Raw genomic sequence first — 26733 nt, 5'->3', positions numbered from 1 at the left:
AGCAAAACATCTGACTTACCCATGACACTCAAAGACAGAAAATTACTTGAGGTACTTATTCTAATATCATGGTTTAAAGCAATTTAAACATTAAAAGTCAGCAGCAAATCATTTAAATAATAACTAAAACTTATTCAAATTTATACGCATGTGTTAGGCTTGGCTCTAAGCTTTTAATTGCATTAACTCATTTAACCCTGAATTGAACATTATGAGTTATGAACTACCTGGTGATTCTAGCTCAGAAACAACACTCCACTTTCACAGTCAAGACAAAAGCAAACTATAGGGCCCTGTATTATAATTTTATTTCACTTTCTTTATACCTCAGTTTCTTATCAACTGTTATTTGGCATTTTTTAGAATAAAAATATCTCAGCCTTTGATAAGAAGTCAGCAGTTAAGGAGAAAAATGATTTCCTCTAGGCCTCTACACTTATAATGTCTAAATGTGTCAATATTAGAGATGAATTCTATAATGAGTTCTAGACTGTTATAGTATCATATCCATGCCACACTTAGTTGGTTAAGTGGGTTAAGTGTAGTTGATCTTTAAGTTATATACAGTAATAAAATTCTTTGGTTCTTAAATGACAAGTAGTGAGAGTATAATTTCCAGATGACTTAAAGAAAGTACCCATAAGATGAAGTCTTCTCTTTGTATGTTTATCACTCGTTTAACTTTTCAATCAACTCATCTTGTCAGAAAACTTTAAAAACATGGCTCTTCTCCTTCTGACACAGAATTTATCAAGATTGGAAGCAGGGGAAAGAGTCTATATCAGAATTAATCAGCAATCTCTTTTTTAAACAATGAGATGAAAAAACTCCCCTAGTAGGACAGCCTGAATTGGATGTGCCTTCAGTGGTAAAGGGTAAAATTGAGGTGAGAGAGGGGAAGAGTAGCAGGATCTCAAAGGGGAGGAAGGAAGACAGGAGAACGGAACCTTAAAAGGTCCCACACAGCTCATTCCAGTTGCGCCCAGTCCTCCTACTGTTAAACATGGCACAGAGTTTTATATTAATATAGACGAGAGAAGGCTTTAATTCAATAATTAATAATAACTGAATATAAACTATTCAACTATTTAAACTGTTCTGTACATGCATTATATGCCAAGCATCATGCTAGTTACCAAGTCTACATTTCAAGGGACCCATAAAAAACTTAGTAATGTTATCATTACTAATAATTAATCATCTCTCCCCCTCCATTTTACAATTTTAATTAAAAATAAGCCAAATTTGGCTTACTGAGTTCTAAAGGAATATGGGGAGAGAGAGGAGGGAACCGTCAAATAACAAAAGTTAGCATACAGCAGTCTTCTAAGAATCTTATCATCACTCTGTTTTACATCATAATAAAATGATTCCTGCAATTTGCATTTGGTATCAGTTTCAGGTTTGTCTGAGATACACTCACTGGCTTAGTCACTTTATCCTTTGCACAATTTTTGGTTCTTTTCACAATTGGTTGTATTTTGTGTTTCCTGTTTATATTCTATGAGAAACAAGGTTTCTCATCAGCAACAGTCAAATCTATTCAACCTTGTAAACTCTACACCTAACATAGTACCTAGAACAAGAGGAAGGATACTGCAGTAATGTTTGTACAATGAATGAGCTAATAAATAGTATGTGCCATGGAGAGGTAAACAAGAGTTTGCTTAATTCATCTAATAACAGTGCATTTTGTCAGTAAATGTGACAGGTGCACAGACAAGTCAGGAATAATTACATCCACCGTTAGCCTTTGGAAATACAATCAAGAAAAGTGCACTTTCTGAGGCTGAAGTTGGTTAACATTAACATATACAAGAGCAAATTAGACTCTGAGATAAATATTTGACGTGGTTTTTCTCAACCTGAAATCCTTGGATGTGCTCTTAAGGATCTCTGAATTCTCTGCGAACTTTTTTTTAATTTGGCATTTTCATGCAAGTGCCAATCTTAAAGTTAATAGACATATATGCTGGATCATCTGGATAATCACATTTAATTAAATATCATCTAGTAGCAATTTCTTGTTCTCATATTCTTGATTGATTCCAAAGGATCATTTAAAGGAACATGAATTTTAATGCAGTATTTCTGAAACTGAAGCATACAGATATATTCTCAAGGTTCTCAAAATAGTCTCCTTCTCTAAGTAGAAGAAATATGGCCTCAAGAGATGGTTTGTAAACATAACCTAATGAAACTTGGGTTGCTCCATTTAGAAAGTATAACAGATGCTTGAGGAGGCAAGATAAGAACTACTCAGCCAGAAAAAGGAACAAATTTGAGTCAGTTGTGAGGTGAATGAACCTAGAGCCTGTTATAGAAGTCAGAGAAAAACAACTATAATAATGCATATGTATGGAATCTAGAAAAAGAATACTGATGAACCTGTTTACAGGGAAGAAATGGGAGATGCAGACATAGGAAACAGACTTGTGCACACAGCAGGGGAAGGAGAGAGGTGGGACTAATTGAGAAGCACTGACATTATACACCATCATGTGTAAAAGGAAGCATGTAGAAGGAAGCTGCTCCATAATACAAGGAGCCCAGGCTGATGCTCTGTGATGACCTGGAGGTGTGGGATGGGAGAGGGGAAGGAGGCTCAAGAGGGGGGCTCCTGTATATATAATTATGACTGATGGGGGCTGCTGTTCAGCAGAAGCCAACACAACATTGTAAAGCAATTATCCTCCAATTAAAATAAAAGAGCCTTCCTAAGCATTAGAAGCTTTACTATGTCCCAAAGAATTATAAATTGCCTGAAATGAATGATGACAATGTTGATCATATTGGAAAGAACAAGCTTGTTAGAATGTCTCCAGAATTTGTCCATCCAGCTACGCTAGCTTGAGTGAAATCAGTAACTGTGGCCAGCCCAACTTTTTTGTTAACTGCTATCCAACTGCAACTGACACAGCCATAATTTGGCCCCCTGAATAAGTGTGTGCAACACAGTGGGTTTTCTCTGATATCATTTGAGCCTAAAGTACTTTTGCTTTGAGGAAGAGAACTATGCTGTGAAAGTACCTAGACAGTGATGAGCATGTACCCGGCGTGCAATAAAGTAGTATTTAATACCACAGGTATTATTTCCCATTTCATGACTGGGTAATTTGAGATTCGGAATGATTTAGGAGATTGGCTCGATATTCATATTTATTCAATTATTCATTTAGTGAATATTAATTGTAAACCTCTTGTGTGCCAGGTCCTTCCAGCAAAGTGCCCTTTTCACTAAACAACGCTGAAGCTTAAATTTTAGCTTATAAATCATTCTTTGTGAGCTGGTTCATATAAGTCAATAATCATATTTAGATTGCTATACTTCACAGACTTTTCTTTTTAAAACCCTTAATTTTCCTGTGCTGTTAATGTTCCAAGTTTTCAGCCTGTGGGTTGTGCATTTCTTTCTGCGTTTTGCTAAACTGTTAGCTCTGGATACAAATTGTTAATAAGAATATAGTGCCTTCTTTAGAGACATAAAAATCTCACTAAAAGGAGTCATTAAAAAAGGCTATAGAGATCATAGCTAGTTTATTTTTCAAATTAATAATTTCAAGAGAACTTGAACAGCAAATCTCTTAAACAACTTCTCTTTGGTTGCTTTGGATGAGAAAATATATTCTCATCTCCCTCCCTGATAAACTGCTTCCTTCCATCTTTACTTCTCTCCCCTGCCTCCCATGAGCACTCTGCTGTCTTACTTCATTCCTTAAGGGAAATATCACATCACAGGTTCTCCAATAAACCTCTTCCCCGAGGGCAGTAGCATCCTTCTCTCACCCCAGCAATGGGCTTCTACACATGACCAGGTGCAGGGTTTGATATCAGATTGTCCCCACCGCACCCTCTACCCTGCACAAAGTGCTTGTCTTCTTTGTATTGTTGGTAACTTTTTTTGGTGGTGGTGGTAGTGAAGGGAGTCAGGGGAAGGGAAGAGGGGTTACCTTTTCCAAGGTGTGCCCTTATGAGCCCTTGTTCATCTGCATTTTAGACTCTTTCATCCTACCCTGAAGACCTTTCATATCTGAGGGAAGGGGCTGATGAAAAAAACAGTATGGTGCTAAAATCAATCACCTACGTCAAGTTATACACATGTACATACACAGGGTCATCAACAGACAGGTAGCTCCCCATCATGTCCATTTCAATGGACAACCACTTTTAACATGGAGCTGCTGAGTTCTCTTCTACATGTCTATTTTCCTCATTTCTAAGAATCTGAAGAAGTTACCATCTGAAAACAAGGTTTCCTTTTCTTTCCTACTCCTTATCCATGAGAAGACTTTGAAGATTAGGGATCCTAGGATTTCAGGTTGCTCCTTTACAACCATCAAAACACACACACACAGAAGGAGAAAGAGAAAATTATGAGGGTAGACAGGCATGGTAAAGGCCTGGGAAATGTCTATAGAAGAGCGGGGCAAGACTGGAATAAGTGATTAGCAAAGAAAGAGACAGACTAGGAGTGGGCAAAACCTCAGCTACTGCAAAACGGCTGGCTGATTTTTAACAGCACAAGGAAAAAAAACAAGCAGAAAAATGACTAAGCAAGAATGGCATCTAAATACATCTCACTTCAAACACCACCTGTGTTTGGTTGTTGTGTGTATCTGAAGAGCTCTACTAAATAGACGTTTGGATAAAGATCTTCCCTCTCTTGAGGGAAGACCCTCTCTTGGAGGGTCTCTTGACCCTCCACAGAAGAAATCAAGGCGGGACTCCAAAACTCTGTGGGCTCCTGGTTAGACTCCCCACTGCCTCATATCTTTTTCCAGACAACTTTCACAATCTCACCATCACTACCTGGTTGGGACTATACAGACTAAATTTAACAAAAGTTAGCATACCCTGTATCTTTGTGTTTGCCAGTCACCAGGTCAATCCTCATCCCTCCAAATGCAACCCCCATATGCATCCCTTTTTCTGATCATCTCTGATGACCTCCCATATTCTGAAACTCTTACACAAGGTCTTCTAGAACACATGAATGTGGTTATTAGCAGTGTCTCTGTGCCTTAAATCTCTTCTCTGAACATTCCTTTTAACCTTTCTGTTCTAATTGAAACTCAAACCACTGGTTCCCTGAAGTCTACTCAAGTGATAGTATTATATTTATCCCCCATTAACCACAGGACTTGGTGGAGCTGTGCCGATGCTTCTTGCTCCTCAACCTGCTCTTCAAAACTATTTTTCATTCTCCGTTTACATAAACCTCCAGATGCCATCAGCCTATATCTTTTAGATTCCATCCTCATCTCTTGAAGATTTTAGCTTCTAGTTCATTGTCACTTTTTCCAACAAATATGAAAGTGGTTTTTTCACAACCATTTTCAGGTTCCTGACTTCTCAGCCAATAATGTTTCCTTCTCTCTATCTCATCTACTCTTTCCACAGTCATTTCCTGTAACTTAATCTTCCTCCAGGATTTCAACTTCAAGCATTTACTCTCTTGACAATCTCCTGACCCAAATTCAACAATCCTTTAGTCCCTGACACCTAGAGTCTGTTCACCTCTTCCCTGTGTCCATTTCTTTCCTCACTCAGCCTAAATTCCATGCAGAATCTTTATAATAATTTGATTCACTCCATTGCAGGCATCGTCAGTTGTCTTGGCCTTCTCTAGCTATACATACATACAGACATGCTTAGCTGAACCACATTCCTGGTGACAGACCTCTCCATCTGACACCACATCTGACTGTGGCTGCAGAAGAACCCATGCATACATGCTTGCCCATCAGGCGGCCTGGCAATCATACTCTGTTACTGTTTCTCCCATTCCCCTAGATGATTATTTCACATCTTCTCTCTTCTCAATCTCCAATACCACCTCTCTCCCATCTCTCCTCTCTGCTGAGGACCTTCATTCAGAAGCAATGAAAAGAACTTCCATTCCACATCCAGCTCCCAGCACCTCATCCAAAGTGCTTCCTGCTCTTTTATCCGTAAACCCTTCCCTTTTCCTGAACTATCCCTGTTCTTAGCAAAGGCCAACTCCCCATGTGTATACCAGGCCCCATCCCTTTTCACCCACCTGAGGACAGCATCCAGCATTTCTCCCTTCTCTCTCATGCTTCATTGACTTTTCCCTCCTCTGCTTATTTTTTCCACTAAGGAGACAAAAATGCTATAATTTACCTCATATTTTTTTCAAAAGCCTCTCGTGATTCTACCTCCTCTTCCAGCTCCCTCCTCCGTTTTCTCCTTTCCTTTAGAGTCCGAGCAGTGGTATCTGGCTTTCCCATTACTGACTGAATCAACTCCAGTCAGGCTTTCACCCCACCAGGCAACCAAGAAAGCTTTAATCAAGTCATTAGCTATCATCACTTTACTAAGGCTCTTGTTCCTTTCTTCAGCTTATTTGAACAGTGTTTTACAGAGCATTTTTTTTCTCCACCTGAAAATAAACCTTTCACTTGGTTTCCTGGACACCACACTCCAGGTTTTCTCCCACTTTCCAGGGCACTTTCCCCCATTCTCCTTCCCAGCTCCACCTCATCTTCCTGACCTCTAAGAGTTGGAGTGTCCCAAGGCTCAGTCTTTGGACCTCTTCAGTTCTCTCATATAATTTTCACATATTGTTTTGGTGACATGGTCCAGTTTCATGGCTTTACATAACATCTATAACACTGAATGCTCCAAAATATGTATCTCTGGTAAAAAGCTCTCCTCTGAACCCAAGACTCATATGCCCAACTACATGCTCAACATTTTGGATATCAAATAGATGAATTGAACTTACATTCACAGCTGAACTTACAATTATTTCCTTAAACCTGCTCAAATCACATTCTTTCCCATCTCAGTTAATGAAACTTCTAACCCTCACTATTCTTGTGACCCCAACCTTCACCCCCAGCTCCTCTTGTTTCCACTCATTCTATTTCGCTGCTTGGCAACCAGTCACTTCCCAGGCGGTGCAGTGGTAACGAACCCACCTGCCAATGCAGGAGACATGGGCGACTCGGGTTTGATCCCTGGGTTGGGAAGATCCCTGGAGAAGGAAATGGCACCCCACTTCAGCATTCTTGAGTGGAAAATTCCATGGACAGAGGAACCTGGCAGGCTAAGTCCATGGAGTCACAAAGAGTCAGACACGACTCAGCACCTGAGCACAGACACACACAACCATTCGGCCACCCTTCATCACTCTCTTCACTTTCCCAGATGATTACTTCACAACTTCTCTCTCCTCTCCAGGAACGAATCTTCAACCCTCACTAGTCTCCTTGCAGCCCCAGTCTTCACCCCCGACATCTCTCTTTGGCTCTCGGGCTACATTAAATCCATCAACAACATTCATCAGCTCTGTCTTAAAAATATATCCAGACTCCGACCACTTCTCACATCTGTCCTGCCTGATGCCTTAGAACAGAACACTTCATCTCTCACCTAAAGTATGACAGAAGTGTAATAGTCCTGTGTCAAGAGTAACATTCCTTCTTCATAAAGTATTCCAAAGCATTTCCTCCTTCTGCCCTTGCTCTTTTTCAGTTGAAGGACTACTTTTCAACAGAAAGTCAGTTTATGCCCCTTCTTTGCTATTACTTCTAATCAAGTCTCTTCTCTCAAATTGAAGCCAAAGTTCCCGAAATAGCCTATCTGCTCTCTGGTGCTGCCCCGGGCTCTCCCCTGACCTTCTCTTCCCCTCCCTCATGCCACTTCAGCTACACCGGCCTCAAACATGCCAGGCGCACTCCTTCCTTGGGGTTTTCTCTCTGCCAAGGCTTCTTTTAAAATGTACTCCCTGGGATTGATGTATATACACTATGGACAGCATGGATAAAGCAGGTAACTAACAAGAACCTACCGCAGGGCTCAGGGAACTCTGCTCTGAGATTTGTGGTGACCTAAAGGGGAAGTGAACCCCCCCAAAAGAGGGGACATGTGTATATATATATAGCGGGTTCACTTTGTTGTATAGCAGAAACTACACAACATTGTAAAGCAACTATACTCCAAAAAAGGTAAAAAATAAAATAAAGTGTACTCCCTCCAAACAAAGACGAGTTTCCTTGTTCACCTCTTTCCAGTCTTCTGACCATCCTGCCTCCAAAGACACGCTGCTCTCCATCCCCCGCCCTTTCTTCCTCCTGACTGTAATTTTCTCCCTGTCATTTACTGCCATCTCTCTCCCAGCACAGTTTACTTTCTCCCTTGGTGACCATCTCTCTCCTCTCAGGCAGACTGTAAGCTACATGAGGGCAGGGTTTTGCCTCTTCCTTCATGGCACCTAGAATTCTACCTGCCACATAGTAAACATAACAACATGTGCTTGAATAAACAGATAAACAAATGGTAAGCTTGCATTCAGACTGGCAGAAAGACTGCCATGAGGGTAAAATGAGATGACCTAGGGAGGAATGAGCAGACTGCCTGGTTGTATGTTTAAAAATCAACATCTTTTAAGTCAGAAGGCAAGCATTGAAGAATATTCTTTGAATATAAATTGTTCTGTTCAGTCTAAATCACTTAGCAAAGTACTTAAGAAGACAGTCACAGGAATAACCTGCATGAAGCTACCCTTGGGAGTTTTTAAATGAAAAGTGTGAAAGTGTTAGTCGCTCAGTCTTCTCTGACTCTATGAGACCCTGTGGACTGTAGCCCACCAGACTCCTCTGTCCATGGGATTCTCCAGGCAGGAATACTGGAGTGGGTTGCCATTTCCTTCTCCTGGGGATCTTCCCGACCCAGGGATCGAACCCGGGTCTCCTAAATTACAGGTAGACTCTGCCATCTGAGCCACCAGGGAAAGCTGTTTCAAAGTGAAAGAAGAGTTACATTTCAAACATTTCATAAATCTGTGTGGTTATACATGGAAATGAAGCTTTTTAGAGCTATGGAGAAGTAGCTGAGGAAAAGTCTCTGTGGAATTTCTTTACATTGAATGACTTAACTCTGAAACTAAAAATTCTAAGTGCTCAAATTATTTGTCAGACATCATTCAAATCCAATTTAAGCCAACACTACTCAGTATAAAGCAAGAATTAGTATTAATGTATTGAAGAAAATCAGAGAATGATGCAGAATCCAATAACAAAAGAGTGTACGTAACCTGAATCAGAAAAATCCGCCACCTTTTGCTTCCTCTAAATGAGATGTCACAATTAACTCATGGATATACACCTAGATTATTTGTAGCTCATTTAACTTGTTAGAAAACTGTGTAGTTCATTTCATATTCCATTAATTTTATGAATTCAGTTCTCAGCTATTCATTTTTCTTTTTATCTTTATAAAGTCCCAGGCTAACAATTGTTTTTGGCATTTTTAAAAAGAAGTTTTGACCAGATGGAGCCAAATGACATTCATAAAAATGATTTTCATTCCAAAATAGATTTTAGTTTAAAATAACCCATATAAACAGTACCTGTTACCAAATTGCTACCAAATGGGATCTTTCCTATTTGATGACACAGGCTATGATAATACCTTTTATGTTCTGCCTATGAGAACCAGCACTACTTTTACTAAAGCTCAGGTTGAGAATCAATATAAAAATATTACATTATCATAAAAAGGATTATAATTTTCTAATATTTTTAGAATGCTTGCTCTGTTAAGCATTTTTCAAATATCATATGTAATATCACAAAAGCCCTATGACTTCAGTGTTGTTATGAACACTATTTTTACAGTTGAGAAAACAGTTGAGTCCTGGAGAAGCTGACTGCCCAGGGTCAGGTAGCTGAGAGGTGGCTAAAAAGAATTTGGATTTCAGCACCCTCATTTTTAATGTGGCTTCCAAAAAGGCTGTGTGGTCTGAGTCATAACTATGTGAGCATATGATAAAGTCATTGTTGGGTACACCGACATTGCCCTCTGCTTTTGAGAAAAGAAACATAGGCTATAACTGATATTTCACTTTATCACTCCAGTGTAAAATGTCAAGACCAAAAATCAGAACACTTTAAGAACTATTAACCTTTAAGGTAATAATTAGAATTATGGCCAATAAATGATATGTGACATCCTTCATTCTGAAGTCATTGCAGTGGAACCAATAAATTTTGCACATGGTGAAATTATCTCAACCTTCAGAGACTTTTTTTGATGTATGCGCTGTGCTCAGTTGTCCAATTATGCCCGACTCTTTGTGACCCCAGAGACTGTAGCCCGCCAGACGCCTCTGTCCACGGGGCTTCTCCAGGCAAGGATACTGGGCTGGATTGCCATGCCCTCCTCCAGGGGATCTTCCCAACCCAGGGATCGCACACAGGTCTCCTGCATTACAGATGAATTCTTTACCATCTGAGCCACAAACTGGCTATAAAATCTTATGAAAAGGTCATAAGAGGCTATTTTTAATATCTAGATGTTAACTTTGTTTATAATATCTTATGAACAATTACTAAATAAATATAAAATAAGTACACATGAGTTTCAAAAATGGGGGGCAAAAGCTAAGATCTATTCTCTTTTTCTGAATGTATAAGAAATAAAAAATAAATACATTACCAGCTTAATCTTTTAAGAAAAACGAAAGGTAACAAAATTGTGATTGTTTTGAAAAGAGAAAAATGAAACCTCAGTTCGTTTTTTTTTTTTTTAAAGAATACTGTCTTATGCCAAATTTTTAATTTTTCCCATATCCTTCAAATGAAAGTAGAAGCCAAATGGCATTTTTCAATTAAATTTCAAAATTTTCATGGTAGTTATGAGACCAATTTTATAAAGAAAAGGACTTTCATCCATATTTCAGTTTAAGGAATCTTAGCATGCCAACACACATGGTATTTTTGGAAAGCTGGTGCAGTCCAGATTGCTCTTCATTGAGAAATACAACAGGGTACAGAAAGTCCTGGTTTCTATGTTACATGTCATAATGCTCCCCAGAAGCTCAGATTTATGAGCAAGATATGCAATATTAGCTTTGAGATTCTATATATTTAGAAATAGCAATACTTTGGCTAATGAGTTGCCTCTTTTGCCCTCCTGGATGTTTGGGAATTATTTCTGTTCTATATTTTATTTGAGTTTTAGTAGTAATCCTGGTGGTGGTGCTCTTTGACTTAAAAGTTCCTTTAACTACATATTATGCCAATTTGTGGATGAATAAGGTCCTTTTTATACGAGCAATATTAGATTAAAAATAAGATTTGAGCTTTAAAATAAAGGACAGCACCACTGCAAATTTTGAAGGGCAGATTCAAACATCTCAGGAAGATTACAAGTTGAAAGAGAACAGATCTCTGTGCCCCTGGGGACTTCACTTAACCATTTATAGACTCTTTCTGCATTTGTAAACGCAGGTGAGTGTCTCCTTTACATTTGTCTCTGCTGACTGGTGAAGTATCAGGCCACCAACACACAGCCTGATAGGTAGTAACTAATTAGTTAGCATTTGTCACTTCATTTGCCTAATCTCTACTCGATATACATTCCTGAATGGTAATAAAAAAGAGCCAACACCAGACAACAATATTTACTTAACGCCTGGTAAATTCTGGTGACCGAGGAGAATCAACTTCATACTTTGCAAGGAGGTCAACTTCATTTTACTGGTTCTCGGTGGATTATACACAGTCATTGCAGTTAGAATATGTACACCTCAGAAAGTCCTTTTATATTTCATATTTAATTCACATTGTTACTCAGTGTGTGAAATTGAACGTATTATTATTTTTTTATTCTAGAGATTAGAAAAATGTCACTTTCTAACTTGAAATGACTTGTTGAAAGTGGAGGCAGAACTTAAACTTGAGCCTCTGGGCTCTAAATTCTGTGTGATTTTATGACATTGTTGCCTTCTCACAAAAATAGACGTTCTTCCCTCCTATAGTAATGTGTTAGTGGACAGTGGGCTACAAGAAAAATATGTTAAGTTACTAAAAACTTTTCTAGGTAACTCAAGAAGTTAGGTTTATAAATCTATAAAGCAGATAAGAAGTGAGTATTTATTGCTGAGAGTTTTTCTTTAAAAAAAAAACCAAAACCTAAGATCTTTTATATAATTAAGATATTTCTTATATTTTAGAGGAAAGTGGACTTGGTTTGACTGAGGTTAATGTCATTTTCCTTGGGTTCCTCTTTCAGCATCACTTATGATGACTTTATCTAAATGAACTAATACTTCAAACAGTTTCATTGCCTTTTTTCTAGCATATTACAAATATAGAATGTTAATGAATTGATATTAAAATTGGGAGAATGTATTTAATGTACTTGAAAAAACTCTAAAATAGCATGTTAAAATATTCAAACACCTTATATTCATTCTCACAGGCAGTTTTGGAAGAAGTTCATATGTCTATACAGGAATTTAGAGGAAGTTCAAACAACTATATAGGAATTTCATATAGTCAAAGCTATATTTTTCCAATAGTCATGTTCGAATATGAGAGTTGGACCATAAAGGAGGTTGAGTGCCAAAGAATTGATGCTTTTTAATCGTGCTGGAGAAGACTCTTGAGAATCTCTTAGGCTCCAAGAAGATCAAGCCAGTCAATCCTAAGGGAAATCAACCTTGAGTATTCATTGGAAGGACTGATGATGAAGCTGAAGCTCCAATACTTTGGTCACCTGATGTGAAGAGCTGACTCACTGGAAAAAAAGACCCTGATGCTGGGAAAGATTGAAGGAAAAAGGAGAAGGGGGCAGCAGAAGATGAGATGGTTAAATAGCATCACTGACTCAATGCACATGAAATTGAGCAAACTCCGGGAGATGGTAAAGGACAGCAGAGCCTTGCATGCTCTGGGGCCCGTGGGGTCACAGAGTTGGACATGACTTGGAGACTGAACAACAACAATAGGAATTTGGATGTTCTTTCTCTTCTAATATATGAAAACCTCAAATTATTTGTTCAAAAAAATACTAGAAATGTATCAAATAAAAGAACTCATAATGAAATATAAGATAGATAAGAAAAGGAGGTATAAAATGTGAAGATCTTATATACTAGGATAAAGGCATTTGGCTTGATTCCATATGTCAGTGCCAAAAACTATGTAAGGTCTGCTATTTTATCTTACCTATAAGATAAAATGCTAAACTACTACTGTTTCTTGATGCTAGAAGAAGACACAAGTCTCCTAGATGAGAGACAATGGACTTCATGCATGCGTGCTAAGTCGCGTCAGTCGTGTCTGACTCTTTGGGACCCCATGGACTGTAGCCTGCCAGGCTCCTCTATCCATAGGACTTCCCAGGAAAGAATCCTGGAGTAGGTTGCCATGTCCTACTCCAGGGGGTCTTCCCAACCCAGGAATTGAACCTGCATCTCCTGAGGCTCCTGCATTGCAGGCGGATTCTTCACTGTTGAGACACGAGGGAAGCTCAGTGGACTTCCCAGTTCACAGCAAAGAATCAGCTGACTGTCAACATGTTGCCTCCACCAGTTCCATATCCCCCCCAACCCCAAGGAAGTGACATGGAGGACTACGGATACCTGTGCATCCCGAGGGTTATATTAAAGAAGAATTAACCTTGAGGGGTTCACAGCTTTTAAACTAAGAATGAATAAGCCTACTTTTTCTCTGAAGGAATGAGCTACCTAATCCCTTAAGGTTGCTCACTGCAAACACTACCCTGAGAAAGGCCCCAGATAAACAGCATTCAGTGTCTTTCATTCTTGCCACACCCAAAGGAATATATAGGGATGCTCAGGGTTATAGCAGATTGATATTCCTAAAAGCTAACAGCACTCAATACTTTTGATGCCAAGAGATACACTCTCCTAAAGGACAAGAAATATTGCCGTTGGTGACAATATTTCCTGTGGTGGAAAGTCTTGGGAGGAGCAAGGAAAACCCTGCACCCTTTGCAAAAGTCTGCAGGTAATTTTTATATAACAATCTAAGCACTGGAAGCCGTAGAAAGTTTGGGGTTGGGGGAGTACCATAAAAAATTTTTATTTTAGAAAGATGACTCAAGACATAGCATAGAGATTGACCAGAGTGATGAGATGAAGACAGAACCTAATTAAGGAGGCTCTTATGGCAACTATAGTAAGTGACCATACTGTGGGTTAATGCAAATTTGTGGATGTGGAAAATGAACCAAGAGAGGAGTGCTGGACTGGAGTAGGGGAGAAGACAATGGTGGAAACCTGTTTGAACTAAGTATTAGTAAGGCTACAACCTTTCACTGTGTGGATGACAACAAACTGGGATATTCTTAAAGAAATGGGAATATCAGATCACCTTACCTGCCTCCTGAGAAACCTGTATGCAGGACAGGAAGCAACAGTTAGAACCAAACATGGAACAACAGACTGGTTCAAAATTGGGAAAGGAGTATGTCAAGGCTGTATATTATCACCCTCCTTATTTAACTTATTATCTGCAGAGTACATCATGCAAAATGCTGGGCTGGATGAAGCACAAGCTGGAATCAAGATTTCCGGAAGAAATATCAACAACTTCAGATATGCAGATGATACCACTTTAATGACAGAAAGTGATGAGGAACTAAAGAACCTCTTGATGAAGTGAAAGAGGAGAGTGAATAAGCTGGCTTAAAACTCAACATTCAAAAAACAAAGATCATGGCATCCAGTCCAATCACTTCATGGCAAATAGATGAGGAAAATGTGGAAACAGTGTCAGATTTCTTTTTCTTGGGCTCCAAAATCAATGTGGACAGTGACTGCAGCCATGAAATTAAAAGATGCTCCTTGGAAGAATAGCTATGACAAACTTAGTGTATTAAAAAGCAGAGACATCACTTTGACGACAAAGGTCCATATGGTCAAAGTTATGGTTTTTCCAGTAGTCATGTATGCTTGTGAGAGTTCATAAAGAAGGCTGAACGCCAAAGAAGAGACACTTTTAAAATGTAGTGCTGGAGAAGACTCTTGAGAGTCTCTTGGACAAGAAAGAGATCAAACCAGTCCATCCTAAAGGAAATCAACCCTGAATATTCATTGAACGGACTGATGCTGAAGCTGAAGCTCCAATACTTTGGCCACCTGATGTAAAGAGCGACTCACTTGAAAAGATCCTGATGCTGGGAAAGATTGAGGGCAGGAGGAGAAGAGGGAGACACAGGATGAGATGGCATCACTGATTCAATGGACATGAGTTTAGGAAAACTCAGGGAGAGAGTGATGGACAGAGAAGCCTAGCTTGCTGCAATTCATGGAGTCACAAAGAATCGGACATGACTTAGCAACTGAACAACAAAAAGAAAATCAGCAGGTAGGAATTTGGGAGGAGAGCAAGTTTGAGTATGAAAAGACACCAGATTCAGTTTTTGAGAAGTTGTGTTTGAAAGATTTACTAATTTCAGGGAACTATAGATTGAACGTAACTGGGCTCAATACACATTAGGATATATATATCAGTATATAGCACAACATTCTATAGATGATTTAGAACTAGACAATGAAATTTATCTCCTGCTAGCTTATAATTATCCAGGATTATTCATTTCCCATTTTGCTCTGTCAGCACGCACACACATATACACACACACACACACATCAATAACATTTAGTACACTATACTGAATATTGGAGTTCACCAGACACTTTTATTTATGGTATTAAAATCTTAAAGAAAACACAAAAATCTCAACATCCCTGGGATCAAATAATATCCAAAATGTGTGATACTGTCTAAAGTCCTTGGACTGCAAGGAGATCCAACCAGTCCATCCTAAAGGAGATCAGTCCTGGGTGTTCATTGGAAGGTCTGATGCTGAAGCTCAAACTCCAATACTTTGGCTACCTCATGCAAAGAGTTGACTCATTGGAAAAGACCCTGATGCTGGGAGGGATTGGGGGCAGGAGGAGAAGGGGACAACAGAGGGTGAGATGGTTGGATAGTATCACCGACTCGATGGACATGGGTTTGGATGAACTCCGGGAGTTGGTGATAGACAAGGAGGCCTGGCGTGCTGCGATTCATGGGGTTACAGAGTCAGACACAACTGAGCAACTGAACTGAACTGAAAGTCCTTAGCAAATGGATGTGATAAATAAATAATCCAAACTCCTCATTTAAACCAACAGTATCAAACTCTCCTCACTCAAACCCATCCTTTAAAAGTAATGGCAGGGTGGGGAGGGGTAAGTGGGTACATAATTTTGATTTTATTCTTTTATTTCTCTATCCCAAGTTGTAATAATCAATTACCCCCTGAATAAAAGGCTTACAGCAGACAAGAACAGAAGCCAGCATCTGGATAACTAGTTGATAATAAACGAGCAGTAAAACATCTTTCTTGGTCAGCATTTCAGCTAAGGGCAGCCCAGATCATTCCATAGGCAAAACTGATGTTCAATCACTTTGATCTGTCTACTTTGCTGGTATTATTAGCTCTAGATACAAATGACTGAGGCTTCAAAAGTTGGTAAGGAGGCAAAAATGAACTTTCATAATTCTGGACGGGTGGTATTTTAGTAAATTCAACAAAAGACAAAAAAACTCTCTGGGCTCTTAGAGTGTACCTATAGGTAACAGGTGTGTCTTCAGAGTATAATACTGAGGCAGCTGCAGGGCGCTTACCTGGTTGCAGGTGTTGATGTCTATGCCCCCCTTCAGATATTCCACGACTTTGTCCAAGTTGCCTGCTCTGGCGGCACGGAGGAAGCTTGCATTGCTGTCAGACTGTGAGAAACAGAAAAGAGCTTCAGTGAATAACTGATAAAGTGAAAACATATCACAGACAAAGAAACAAGAATGTCTGCACCGCATATTGGAAAAGCTTTGGCTGCAAAACAGTCCAAACCTGAGTTTAAAACACTTAATAATTATTAACAGGACAAGTGAGCAACCTCACATTTCTAGAGAGCTAAGGACATTAAGGTCAATGGGAATACATTCTGCTCTATTAAAGAGTATAAAAGAATCATTAAAATAAAAATAATTTTTACTGCTTTATTCCAAATCTTTGGCTATATTTGAAGATGAACTTATGCTACCCCCACATCCACTGTTACGCATTCATTTCAGCTTCAGGAAGCTAGTGACTTTACACTGAGCCTAGTATGGAGCCAAAAAGGAATTAAAAACTGAAAAGAAATGAAAGGTACTGGGTTTCTGCTTTCTTCCTTGACTGGTTTTCAGATGCATCTGAGGGAGAATACTGACTATGAGTCACTTGGCAGTCATCTGTCCTTATGATAGGGGAAAAACAGAAAGTTGCAAGGATGCTTTGAGGAAAGCAGATAGTGCTAGCCAGCAGGTGTGGACTGGGCCAATACAGATTTTGTGATCCTAGTGATTTTGGAAAAACAAGATTAAATTTAAACCAACTGACATAATACCAGATTCAAATCTCCTGGTAAAGATGATCACTCTGAGTGGAAACTGCTTTCTAAGTCCTCATCTTGAGTCCATTCCTCGCAAAACCTGATCCTGGGAAAATCAGCTGAATCCCCCCACCCCCACCAAAAAAAATGTCCAAAGGAGGCTACTTCAGAGATGCAGCCACAGACACCTTGCCTCTCTGACTTGCTGACAAAGTCTGATTTTCAAACCTTAACACAAGGATGACAATAACTTCATTAGGTTCCAAGATACTGGCATCACTTTATAGATCTTCTTGTGGTATAACATCTGACTAAAGAGGAAATGGGCTTCCCAAGTGGCATTAATGGTAAAGAACCTGCCTGCCAGTGCAGGAGATGTAAGAGATGTGGGTTCAATCCCTGGATCAGAAGAATCCCCTGGAGGAGTGCATGGCAACCCACTCCAGTATTCTTGCCTGGAGAATGCCCATGGACAGAGGAGCCTGGCAGGTTATGGTCCATAGGGTTGCAAAGAGTCAGATGCCACTGAAGCAACTTAGCAGGCACACAGATGCGAAGAGAAAACGGCAACCTACCTACAATAGCAGATCCCTGTGAAAAGGGACCTACTAGAAAGGGAGAGGCAGGTGGGATGGTTCTTAGCCCACCTCCTTCTCTCTCGAAAGGACTCGGCAAGGGCCCTCGGCATACTCTCGGACCTATTTATTACGACTGGTGATGAAGGACGCACATAGAAATGGAAGTGTTTCCTCTGGGAGTCTCAAATATGGAATTACTTGCAGACTGTTAGAATGATTTACACAAGGGAAGACTGAACGCCCTAGGATAGAATTGCCTCACATTTAAGCCAAATACGACAATGCCATATATATTTACAAATCTGATAGATAATTTATGAGGCGTCGAAAGGTATGACTGAAATCTGCATATCTGGACTGCATATTCGGAGCCTTCAGAAACATACCCCGGCATGACTAACATATGCTGCCTTCCTCCTCCCCACACCGCTACGATCCTCACGCTTCATCCTTCCTGAAAGCTATGCTCATGGCAGGGTGCCCCCGGCATATCTGCAACGCTGCAGGGGCCGAATGGTGACTCATTTTGAAATGCCTATTCTATGGAAGTACTTGTGATTTGCAGCTAATTCTAAATTCCAGGATTTTCCTCCTTCAAGTTTCTTGCCCCAGCACTTAAAAGTGAAACATGATAATACTTTGCATTATGCTCTGTCAATATCCCACAGGAAACATTAGTTATGACAAAACAACAATTAAATAACATTAGGTCACAGAAAGTATGACAGCATTATTTCCCATATCCAGGTTTTTAAAAATAAATCCACATGCTATATATTACATGGTGTTCCCAGGTAGTACTAGTGGTAAAGAATTTGCCTAGAGATGTGGGTTCGACTCCTGGGTTGGGAAGATTCCCTGGAGGAGGGCATGGCAACCCACTCCAGTATTCTTGCCTGGAGAATCCCCATGGACAGAGGAACCTGGCGGGCTACAGTCCACAAGGTCACAAAGAGTCCGACATGACTGAAGTGACTTAGTACGCACATATATTACATACTATATTAAAGATGATGCCTAGAAAGTACTTCCATCCAGCGGTACACAAGGCTTCATAATTATAAGTAACATTTATGAATGTGAAGCACTTCCCAGGTGGCGCTGGTGGTAAAGAATCAACCTGCTAATGCAGGCAAGACATGGGTTCAATCCTTGGGTCTGAAGATCCCCTGGAGTGAGAAGTGGCAACCCCCTTCAGTATTCTTGCCTGGAAAATTCCACGGACAGAGGACTCTGGCGGGCTACCGGCCATGGGGCCACAAAGAGTCAGACACGACTGAGCACATGAATGTTTACTGTGGATCAGGCACAGAGCTAAGAAGTCACATGCATTATATTGTGATTACAATAATATTAGGCAAAAGCAACTATTACTATGCTCATTTAATAGGTGAGGAAAGAGGTTTAGAAAATTTTCAAGGTCACAGAATTTTTCAGTGGAAGATCCAATATTTAACTCATATTTCTCAGTCTCAAAGCTAGTCTTATCTGCTGTTCTCCCTCATCTGGGCAAGGTATCAAAGCAGATGTTACTGTAGATACCTAACCTCAGCTATAGGTTTAGTTGGTTTGTGATAAACTCAGTATGCCCTTGGTCTACCTATTTGTTCTGTAAGTCTTGGCACTTGCTAGATAGAGTGCCTTAGCTAGAGAGAGAATTCTTGGCGGATAGCTCTAGCCTCAATTTTATCAGTCATCTATGCACCTAGAGAAATGAAGAGTTGGCTTGAGACAAACTACTTAGAAATACATTCACTTCGGAAAAAGGAAAGAGACAGTAAAGTACATACTGCCTTAAAAAGTCAGTTGACAGTCTCTCTCTACATGCCTAACATGATCAAACTCACAGACTAAGATCAGGGTTCGCTATCATTCCTGTAAAAAAAAGAATGCCATGAACAGAAGCAGAGCCAGAGGGTGTAGCTGACCCTGCACGAATGAAGAAACACCCAGTGACACCCTGTGGAAGCTTGGGCGGGGTGGGGGGGGGTGGGGGGGGGGGGGGGGTGCTGTTGTTGGGACTTCAGGTGTCACGGAGGGATACCTATTAGACCCTCTCAGAACCTTCCGTAGGGGCTGGGCATGACATTGAGGATTGCTTTTGTTGTTACATAATAACAAGTTTTAATAACTAATTTTCTTTTTTCTGAACCAAACTCCTAAAAAGTAAGGACAAGTAAAAGACTTAAGGCCAATGCCTGGAATTCTAGCAAAAAAGAAAAGTTCCCAGTGTTTTAGACCGGCTAGAGCCAATAGAAAGGAAACAGGTGAGCTATCCTGGCAAGTATCTCTTCAGCAGTTGAGTCACAGTAAATTTTGCTATAAGCTGTATTCTTCTAGAACGCCATTAAGGGATTTAGTTTTCCCAAAGTAAGAAAATGCATTAGAAATGGATTTTGCAAATGCAAGTAAGTGTGTTATTATAAAATGCTTTCAGAGCATGAGTTTCAAGAACAAACTTAAAATGAAACTTCAAAATGTCTATGTAGATACTGACATTATTGAAGGTTAAAAGTATAGATTGGTATGGAAGTATATATTTTTCTCCTACTTTCAGATAAACACTTGCAAACCCTGTACTACAAAGAGGTCAATCTGTGATTAAAGCTCTTGACATAAGAGCTTAGGATAAACAGCTTTTAGTCTGGTTACCTTCAATCAACACAGAGATGAAAGAGGATTCCAGGACTCCTGGTGAGAGATGCAGCAATTTTTACTATGCTATGTTTCCCTCTGAGTATGACAAAAGTAAGAATTTTAAAATTAAAATTAGGTATTAGTAGTGGGAGAGGCATGCTTTCAAAACAGACCATAGTCTCTTGGCCTGACCAGCAGATTTTACAACATAAAGAAAAAAGAAGGCAACAGCAATTCCTTTGAGAGCAAAGTCTGACATACAGACTAACTTTTTATGCTTTGTTGCTGTCTGTCCCTAGAACTCTCAATCCTAAAACCAACTGTGCTTATGCCTATATAAAGTCTGACTCTGAACAAGGCATTCAAATGCTGAGCTCCACTTATTTTAATCTGCAACAGATGGATGTCATTAAAACTTGTCCCTTTTACAACCCAAGTGTGGCATCTCAAGCCGAGAAAGAAAAATTCCCTCTTCAATTCTTCTTGACACAGTTCTGTACATTTTTTGATCTGAATGTTAGAAAAACAATACTTTCTCAGCATCCAGCAGAGTGGACATGAAAGGCAAGGAGGAATGTGCATTCACAGAGCCACATTACGGCCTGAAGGAGTGCTTCCCCGAAAGATCCAGGGGCTCACTCACACGGGTCCTTGAGTTTGCGCCAAGATTTTGCAAAACATCTATGCTTACAGTTCAATAACAGCCTCACAAGGAGAATATAAGCATGTTCCAGGTCATCTAGATGACTACCCTTCTACCGAGTACAGCCATCTATCTTTGGTATGTGACTTTGTGTTTATAATTCAGTGCATAACAGGTAAAGCAGAGATGGAATACAGACAGAGGCACAATACACAAAATAGTTTGCCTTGGAGCAGAGGCTCATCAGAGGATCTGGCCGTCACACATGGCAGGGATCAATAAGGAAACTGAGCTCAGCACTCAGTAGCACATTGCTGTTGGTTTCGTCACTGAGTCGTGTCTGACTCTTGTGACCCCAGGGACTGTAGCCCACTAGGCTCCTCTGCCCATAGCATTTTCCAGGCAAGAGTACTGGAGTGGGTTGCCATTTCCTTCTCCAGGGGATCTTCCTGACTCAGGGATTGAACCTGGGTCTCCTGCATTACAGGCAGATTCTTTCCTAACTGAGCTACAGACCCCACATATTAGTAGGGACTTCCTTGACAGTTCGGTGGCTAAGACTCCAAGCTTCCTCTGTGGAGGGAGCAGGTTTGATTCTTGCTCAGGAAACTAGGATCCCACATGTTGCACACAGTGGCCAAAAAAAAAAAAAAAAAACCTAACAAAAAAATAAAGTTGCAAATAACAGGCTCAGATGCTGTCTCGGTATGATCCAACTTGCCATGACTATTGGCAGTAATATAACAGGAAATCCAGAGTAAACTGTTTTTCAGTTCCTAATTGCAGTGTTATTGGCTGAGGTACACATCTTTACCACAGTACTAATTCCATCACCAAGTAAATGAAGAGAGTTTTAAATGATCATCAATAGCATGCCATTAATACTGGCTTCCCAGGTGGCTCAGATGGTAAAGCCTCCGCCTGCGATGTGGGAGACCCAGGGCCGATCCCTGGATTGGGAAGATGCCCTGGAGAAGGAAATGGCAACTCATTCCAGTACCTTTGCCTGGAAATTCGAAAGAGTTGGACATGACTGAGTGACTTCACTTTCACTTTCAATACTGGCACACAGGAAACAAAACTTTAAATGTATTAATAATGGTTGCAAAATAATAATAATAATGGTTGTATGACATGCTTCTAAAAATGTATGCTCTGTATTATTTTTATTTAGGGCAAATTCAGAAATACATTATAGAAGTACAATGTTAAATCTTTTTACTATTAAACCAACATCTGCGATTTAGTTTTACACAGTCCTGTCCATTCTATTACATTGGTGCTATTTTTTTTTTAATAATACTAGTTTTGTAGTTCTGTTCATGCTTTATTTGTAAAACTTGCATTTTAGTAATGGTCTAAGAGTTTAAGGAGTTTTATGTAGTTTGATTTTTACATTTAAATTACCACGATAGGGAATTCTGTGGCAGTCCAGTGGTTAGGACTCCAAGCTCTCACAGGCCAAGGGTCCATGCTTAATCCCTGCTCAGAGTGCTAAAATCCTACAAGCCATATGGTGAGGCCCCCAAAAATGTTTTTAATCGAAAAAAATAAATTAATTAATAGTCTAATAAAAATAGAAACACTAGAGGTTACAAACTGTTTTCATACTTCAAAGAGGGGAATATAGTATTAATATTTGAGAAGCTCACATCCTCTAGTGTGAATCAGCCACCAGCCTCAACTAACCTAGCAAGTGACACTGGGTACCTACCCTCAGTCTGGCTTATCTTACACCCTCCACAAATATTTGCCAACCGATTAACCATAAGAAACCACATGTTTTTACATGTAAAGTAATTAGCCTCCAACTAATAAAAATAAATGGAAAAAAAAAAAGAAACCACATGTTCCTTCTGAAACTTAGGGAATTTGCTTATTTTCTTAGGATACAGCTATTCCTTTTAAAAAAAACGGGGTCATTTACCTGCCAACTCGGAGATCTATATTTCTACAGTAATACAAAGTAAACAAACTGTATTAAAATCACTTGAGGGGAAAAAATCTTAATATGAACATAATAAAATAAGGGACATTTCTACAATTCCTTAGGTCTTTTCTTAGGAATGCTGGATAAGTTAAAACTATGTCCAGCAAATCACAAGTTGGATGATCTTGAGTCTTTGTGGGTTTCAATTTCCTTATCAAAAAAATAAATGTACTTGATAGAATTGCTGTAAGAATGAAATATGATTTGAAGTGCTTAGCCCCATGACAAGCACAGTAGACACTGGCTGAGCTTTTTTTAATTGCAGTTTTTCTTGTAAATTATAAAGGCAAAACAACAATGGCAAATCAAAGCATAGATGCATACATATCATCTTCTTTAAAGAAGAAGGTGCTGCCAGAAGCCCAGAGTATTGGAAAATATCCTGCTAACTGTTAAAGTGTCCTAACTGTATAAACACTTTACACTGCAAAACCCCACTTAGTTTCAATTCAGCTGGCCACTAATAACAAAAACTGTGATAAAACATAAGTTTGTACACTGCAGCTCAAACATGCTGATTAAGCTACATTTTTAGTGTCATTTTAACAGGTCTTTACACGGCAACTAAATGGGAAATGCTGAGGGAGCTCTGAACTTCAGAAAGAATTAATATAACCTCTCGAAAGGTTGTTTTTACTTCCTTGTGACATGTTTTAATAATTTTAGTTCAGATATAGGTGTTCCCATTTTTACTTTTAAAATGTTACTTAAGATAATCAATGATTAACACATAAAATTGAGAATTGGTATCAAAACAATATGTAACTTTAATTAAACAAATAAATTTTACCTAGATATTTCAAGCAAATACCTATTCGGTATGCAAGATCATTTGAAATTACGTTTAAATAAAGACAAAGATTTTTTTCTTAACTTCATATGACATTTTGACATTTGAGTCGCACTAGCACACTAAATCAGAGAAGGCCATGGCACCCACTCCAGTGCTCTTGCCTGGAGAATCCCAGGGACGGGGGAGCCTGGTGGGCTGCCGTCTATGGGGTCACACAGAGTTGGACACGACTGATGTGACTTAGCAGCAGCAGCAGCACACTAAATAAATTTTTTCATTATCAGTGTTTTCCCTGAGATTATTATCCATGAGAAGAACTGCCTATAGGATACCAATTCCACACCTATTCTGCAAAACTCTTTAAGATTCCTGAATCCCTTATTAATCCTTATATAATTCTTCAAAAGAGAGTTAAACTAGAATATTATATACAGTGGAAATAGAAATGAATGAACTACATCCACATGGAACATTGACAGAGGTCACAAAAATAATGCTAAGCAAAATAAGTCAAACCCAAGAAAAGACATCTTCATGACTCCATTTATTAAAGTCCAAAAACTGACGAAACTAACTATACTCTTAGAAAACAGAACAGCAATTTTTGGGAGGTGGCAGAAAGGAGATTTTTGTTGCTGGTAGTATTATAGTTCTACTTGCTTATTCTGGGTGTTGTTAAATGGGTATGTAAACTTTGTGATAAATATCAAGAGAAACATTATACATAAGTTATGTATTTCCATATGTATGCTATAATTAAAAGAAACATTTACACTGAAAAATTAGTTGTTCCTAACTTACACAATGCTGACAAAAATCACTGAAGAGTAAATAGATGAAAAAGTCAGCATTCAAAAGCAATATCTTTTTCTTACTGTGGAGGCAGTTTTCCTAATGCAGATTATTCATATTATGCAGGGCTTCCCAGGTGGCACTAGACGTAAGGAATCCAGCAGCAAATGAAGGAGACCAGGAGATGGATCCCTGAGTCGGGAAAATCCTCTGGAGTAGGAAATGGCAGAATTCAGAATTCTTGCCTGGAAAAATTCCACAAAGGAGCCTGGCGGGCTACCATCCATCGGGTCAGACACAACTGAATGACTTGCTCTTTTACTTTCAAGGTGCCACACAGTCAAGAAAGAAACAATGTAGACTATTAAGTACGCACGCCTATGGACTTGAACTCAAAATACGGTTGCTAAGTCAAATTCTACAGCATCTTTTTATTAAACTTTTCTAATAGCACTCCTCTGGTCTTCAAAAATATTTAACATGAATCCAGGAAAACCGGATATGGCTCAGAGACCTTGATTGTTAAGTCTTCTAGGATAAATAGAAGTAAGTTGTTAGAGATAATTTTATACCTTAAAAATTTTCTGCATCACTTTTTTGAACACTGAGTCAAAATAATAATGTAACAATATCTTTCCTCAATAAATTAAAAATATGGCAAGAACACAAAAGTAGTAGGAACAAAAACCTAAATCAAAAAAATCATTGTAATGTACATTTGATTGATAACTATTTTATACTTCAGATTCCCTGTGATTTATATACAGATATATCCATTTTTAATTATTTTTTATTTTTAATTATTAAACAGAAGAAATATGAATTTCTCAGTTAGTATATCATCAGACAGTAGAAGTCTGACTTGAAAAGTAACTCTGTTTTGCTGACATGAGTTTGATTTAATAAAAATTACAAATGAGACAGACATACTGAAACCTTCACTAAAATGAGAACTTTTACAAAGAAAAGGTAGAAACTTTCTTAAGTGTTTATAAGTTTCAGTTTTCTACTGAACATTATCATAAATTGAAAATTAAAACAACTTCTCCTAAGTCAGGAAAATCAACAGGTTTTGATTATTTATATTCTAGCTATATGTTCTGCCTATGACTACAAAACGCCTACAGAACTCAGAAATTCTGTCACAAAATACAACATGTCAATTTTTTTTCTGAATTTAAATGGGAAGATAGTAATGGCTCCACCACAATACTTACAAATCTAAGGAAATCAGAAAAAGGGAAACATTTTGCCATAGCTATAAGTCAGACATTAGATTAAATAGTTTGAGGTTCGTCTTAAAAATTTAAATTTTAGAACAATGCAACTGAATGCTTCAGATTGTTTCAAGGGATAAGATACTCTGTGAAAGTGAAAGTGTGAAAGTGATAGTCACTCAGTCATGTCTGACTCTTTGCAGACCCCATGGACTGGGGCCCACCAGGCTCCTCTGTCCATGGGGATTCTCCAGGCCAGAATACTGAAGTAGGTAGCCATTCCCTTCTCCAGGGGATCTTCCCAACCCAGGGAGGAAACCCAGGTCTCCTGCATTGCAGGCAGATTCTTTACCATCTGAGCTACCAGGGAAGGCTTCAATTACACAAACAGATTAAAGGTAGTACTATACTCAGTCAGCTAAGCACCTTAATAATTGCTTTAAACTGTTTATCTATAGTTAATATTCCTTCCTAAAGAGCATATCATACTTGGAAAAAAATGGCATATGATCAGGAGATTGTGACATCCCACTTTCAGCCATTACAGGTTCCTCTTGGTGTAGCGATATCCTGTCACATTTCATGCCATATACCACCCCAAACACTACTGTCTGAACTGATGTATTTGAAAAGTTATGCTTTATTTATGTTCAGAATGCTAACAATGCAAAGGTCAGCAAAAATATTCTACAAATCTTGTATTACTGAATATTAGTTTCTCCGTAATATTCGCTAATTTTCTCAATAGTCGATGTAACATGGAAACCTGCATTTCACATGCCAACAACAGAAATAATGAAAACTCAGATTTCATATACATGCATCAATATTTGATATTTGTTTTTCTCTTCCTGATTTCTGGAAAAATAGTGCTGGTGAA

The 26733-nt window shown here is 39.0% G+C and overlaps 1 protein-coding gene across 48 annotated transcripts in view; it reads right to left on the bottom strand.

The window, feature by feature from the left end:
• Window positions 1-26733, bottom strand: part of ANK2 (ankyrin 2) — a 687657-nt gene that overhangs the window by 192153 nt on the left and 468771 nt on the right. For all 48 annotated transcript variants that reach the window (XM_070452307.1, XM_070452311.1, XM_070452318.1 and 45 more), the window contains one exon: window positions 16458-16559. In XM_070452307.1, coding sequence (XP_070308408.1) covers window positions 16458-16559 — 102 coding nt within the window. The remainder of the gene's footprint in view (window positions 1-16457; window positions 16560-26733) is intronic.

Source organism: Odocoileus virginianus, chromosome 21 (genome assembly GCF_023699985.2).
Source record: "Odocoileus virginianus isolate 20LAN1187 ecotype Illinois chromosome 21, Ovbor_1.2, whole genome shotgun sequence".
NCBI lineage: Eukaryota > Metazoa > Chordata > Mammalia > Artiodactyla > Cervidae > Odocoileus > Odocoileus virginianus.
This window is presented reverse-complemented; position numbering and strand designations above follow the sequence as displayed.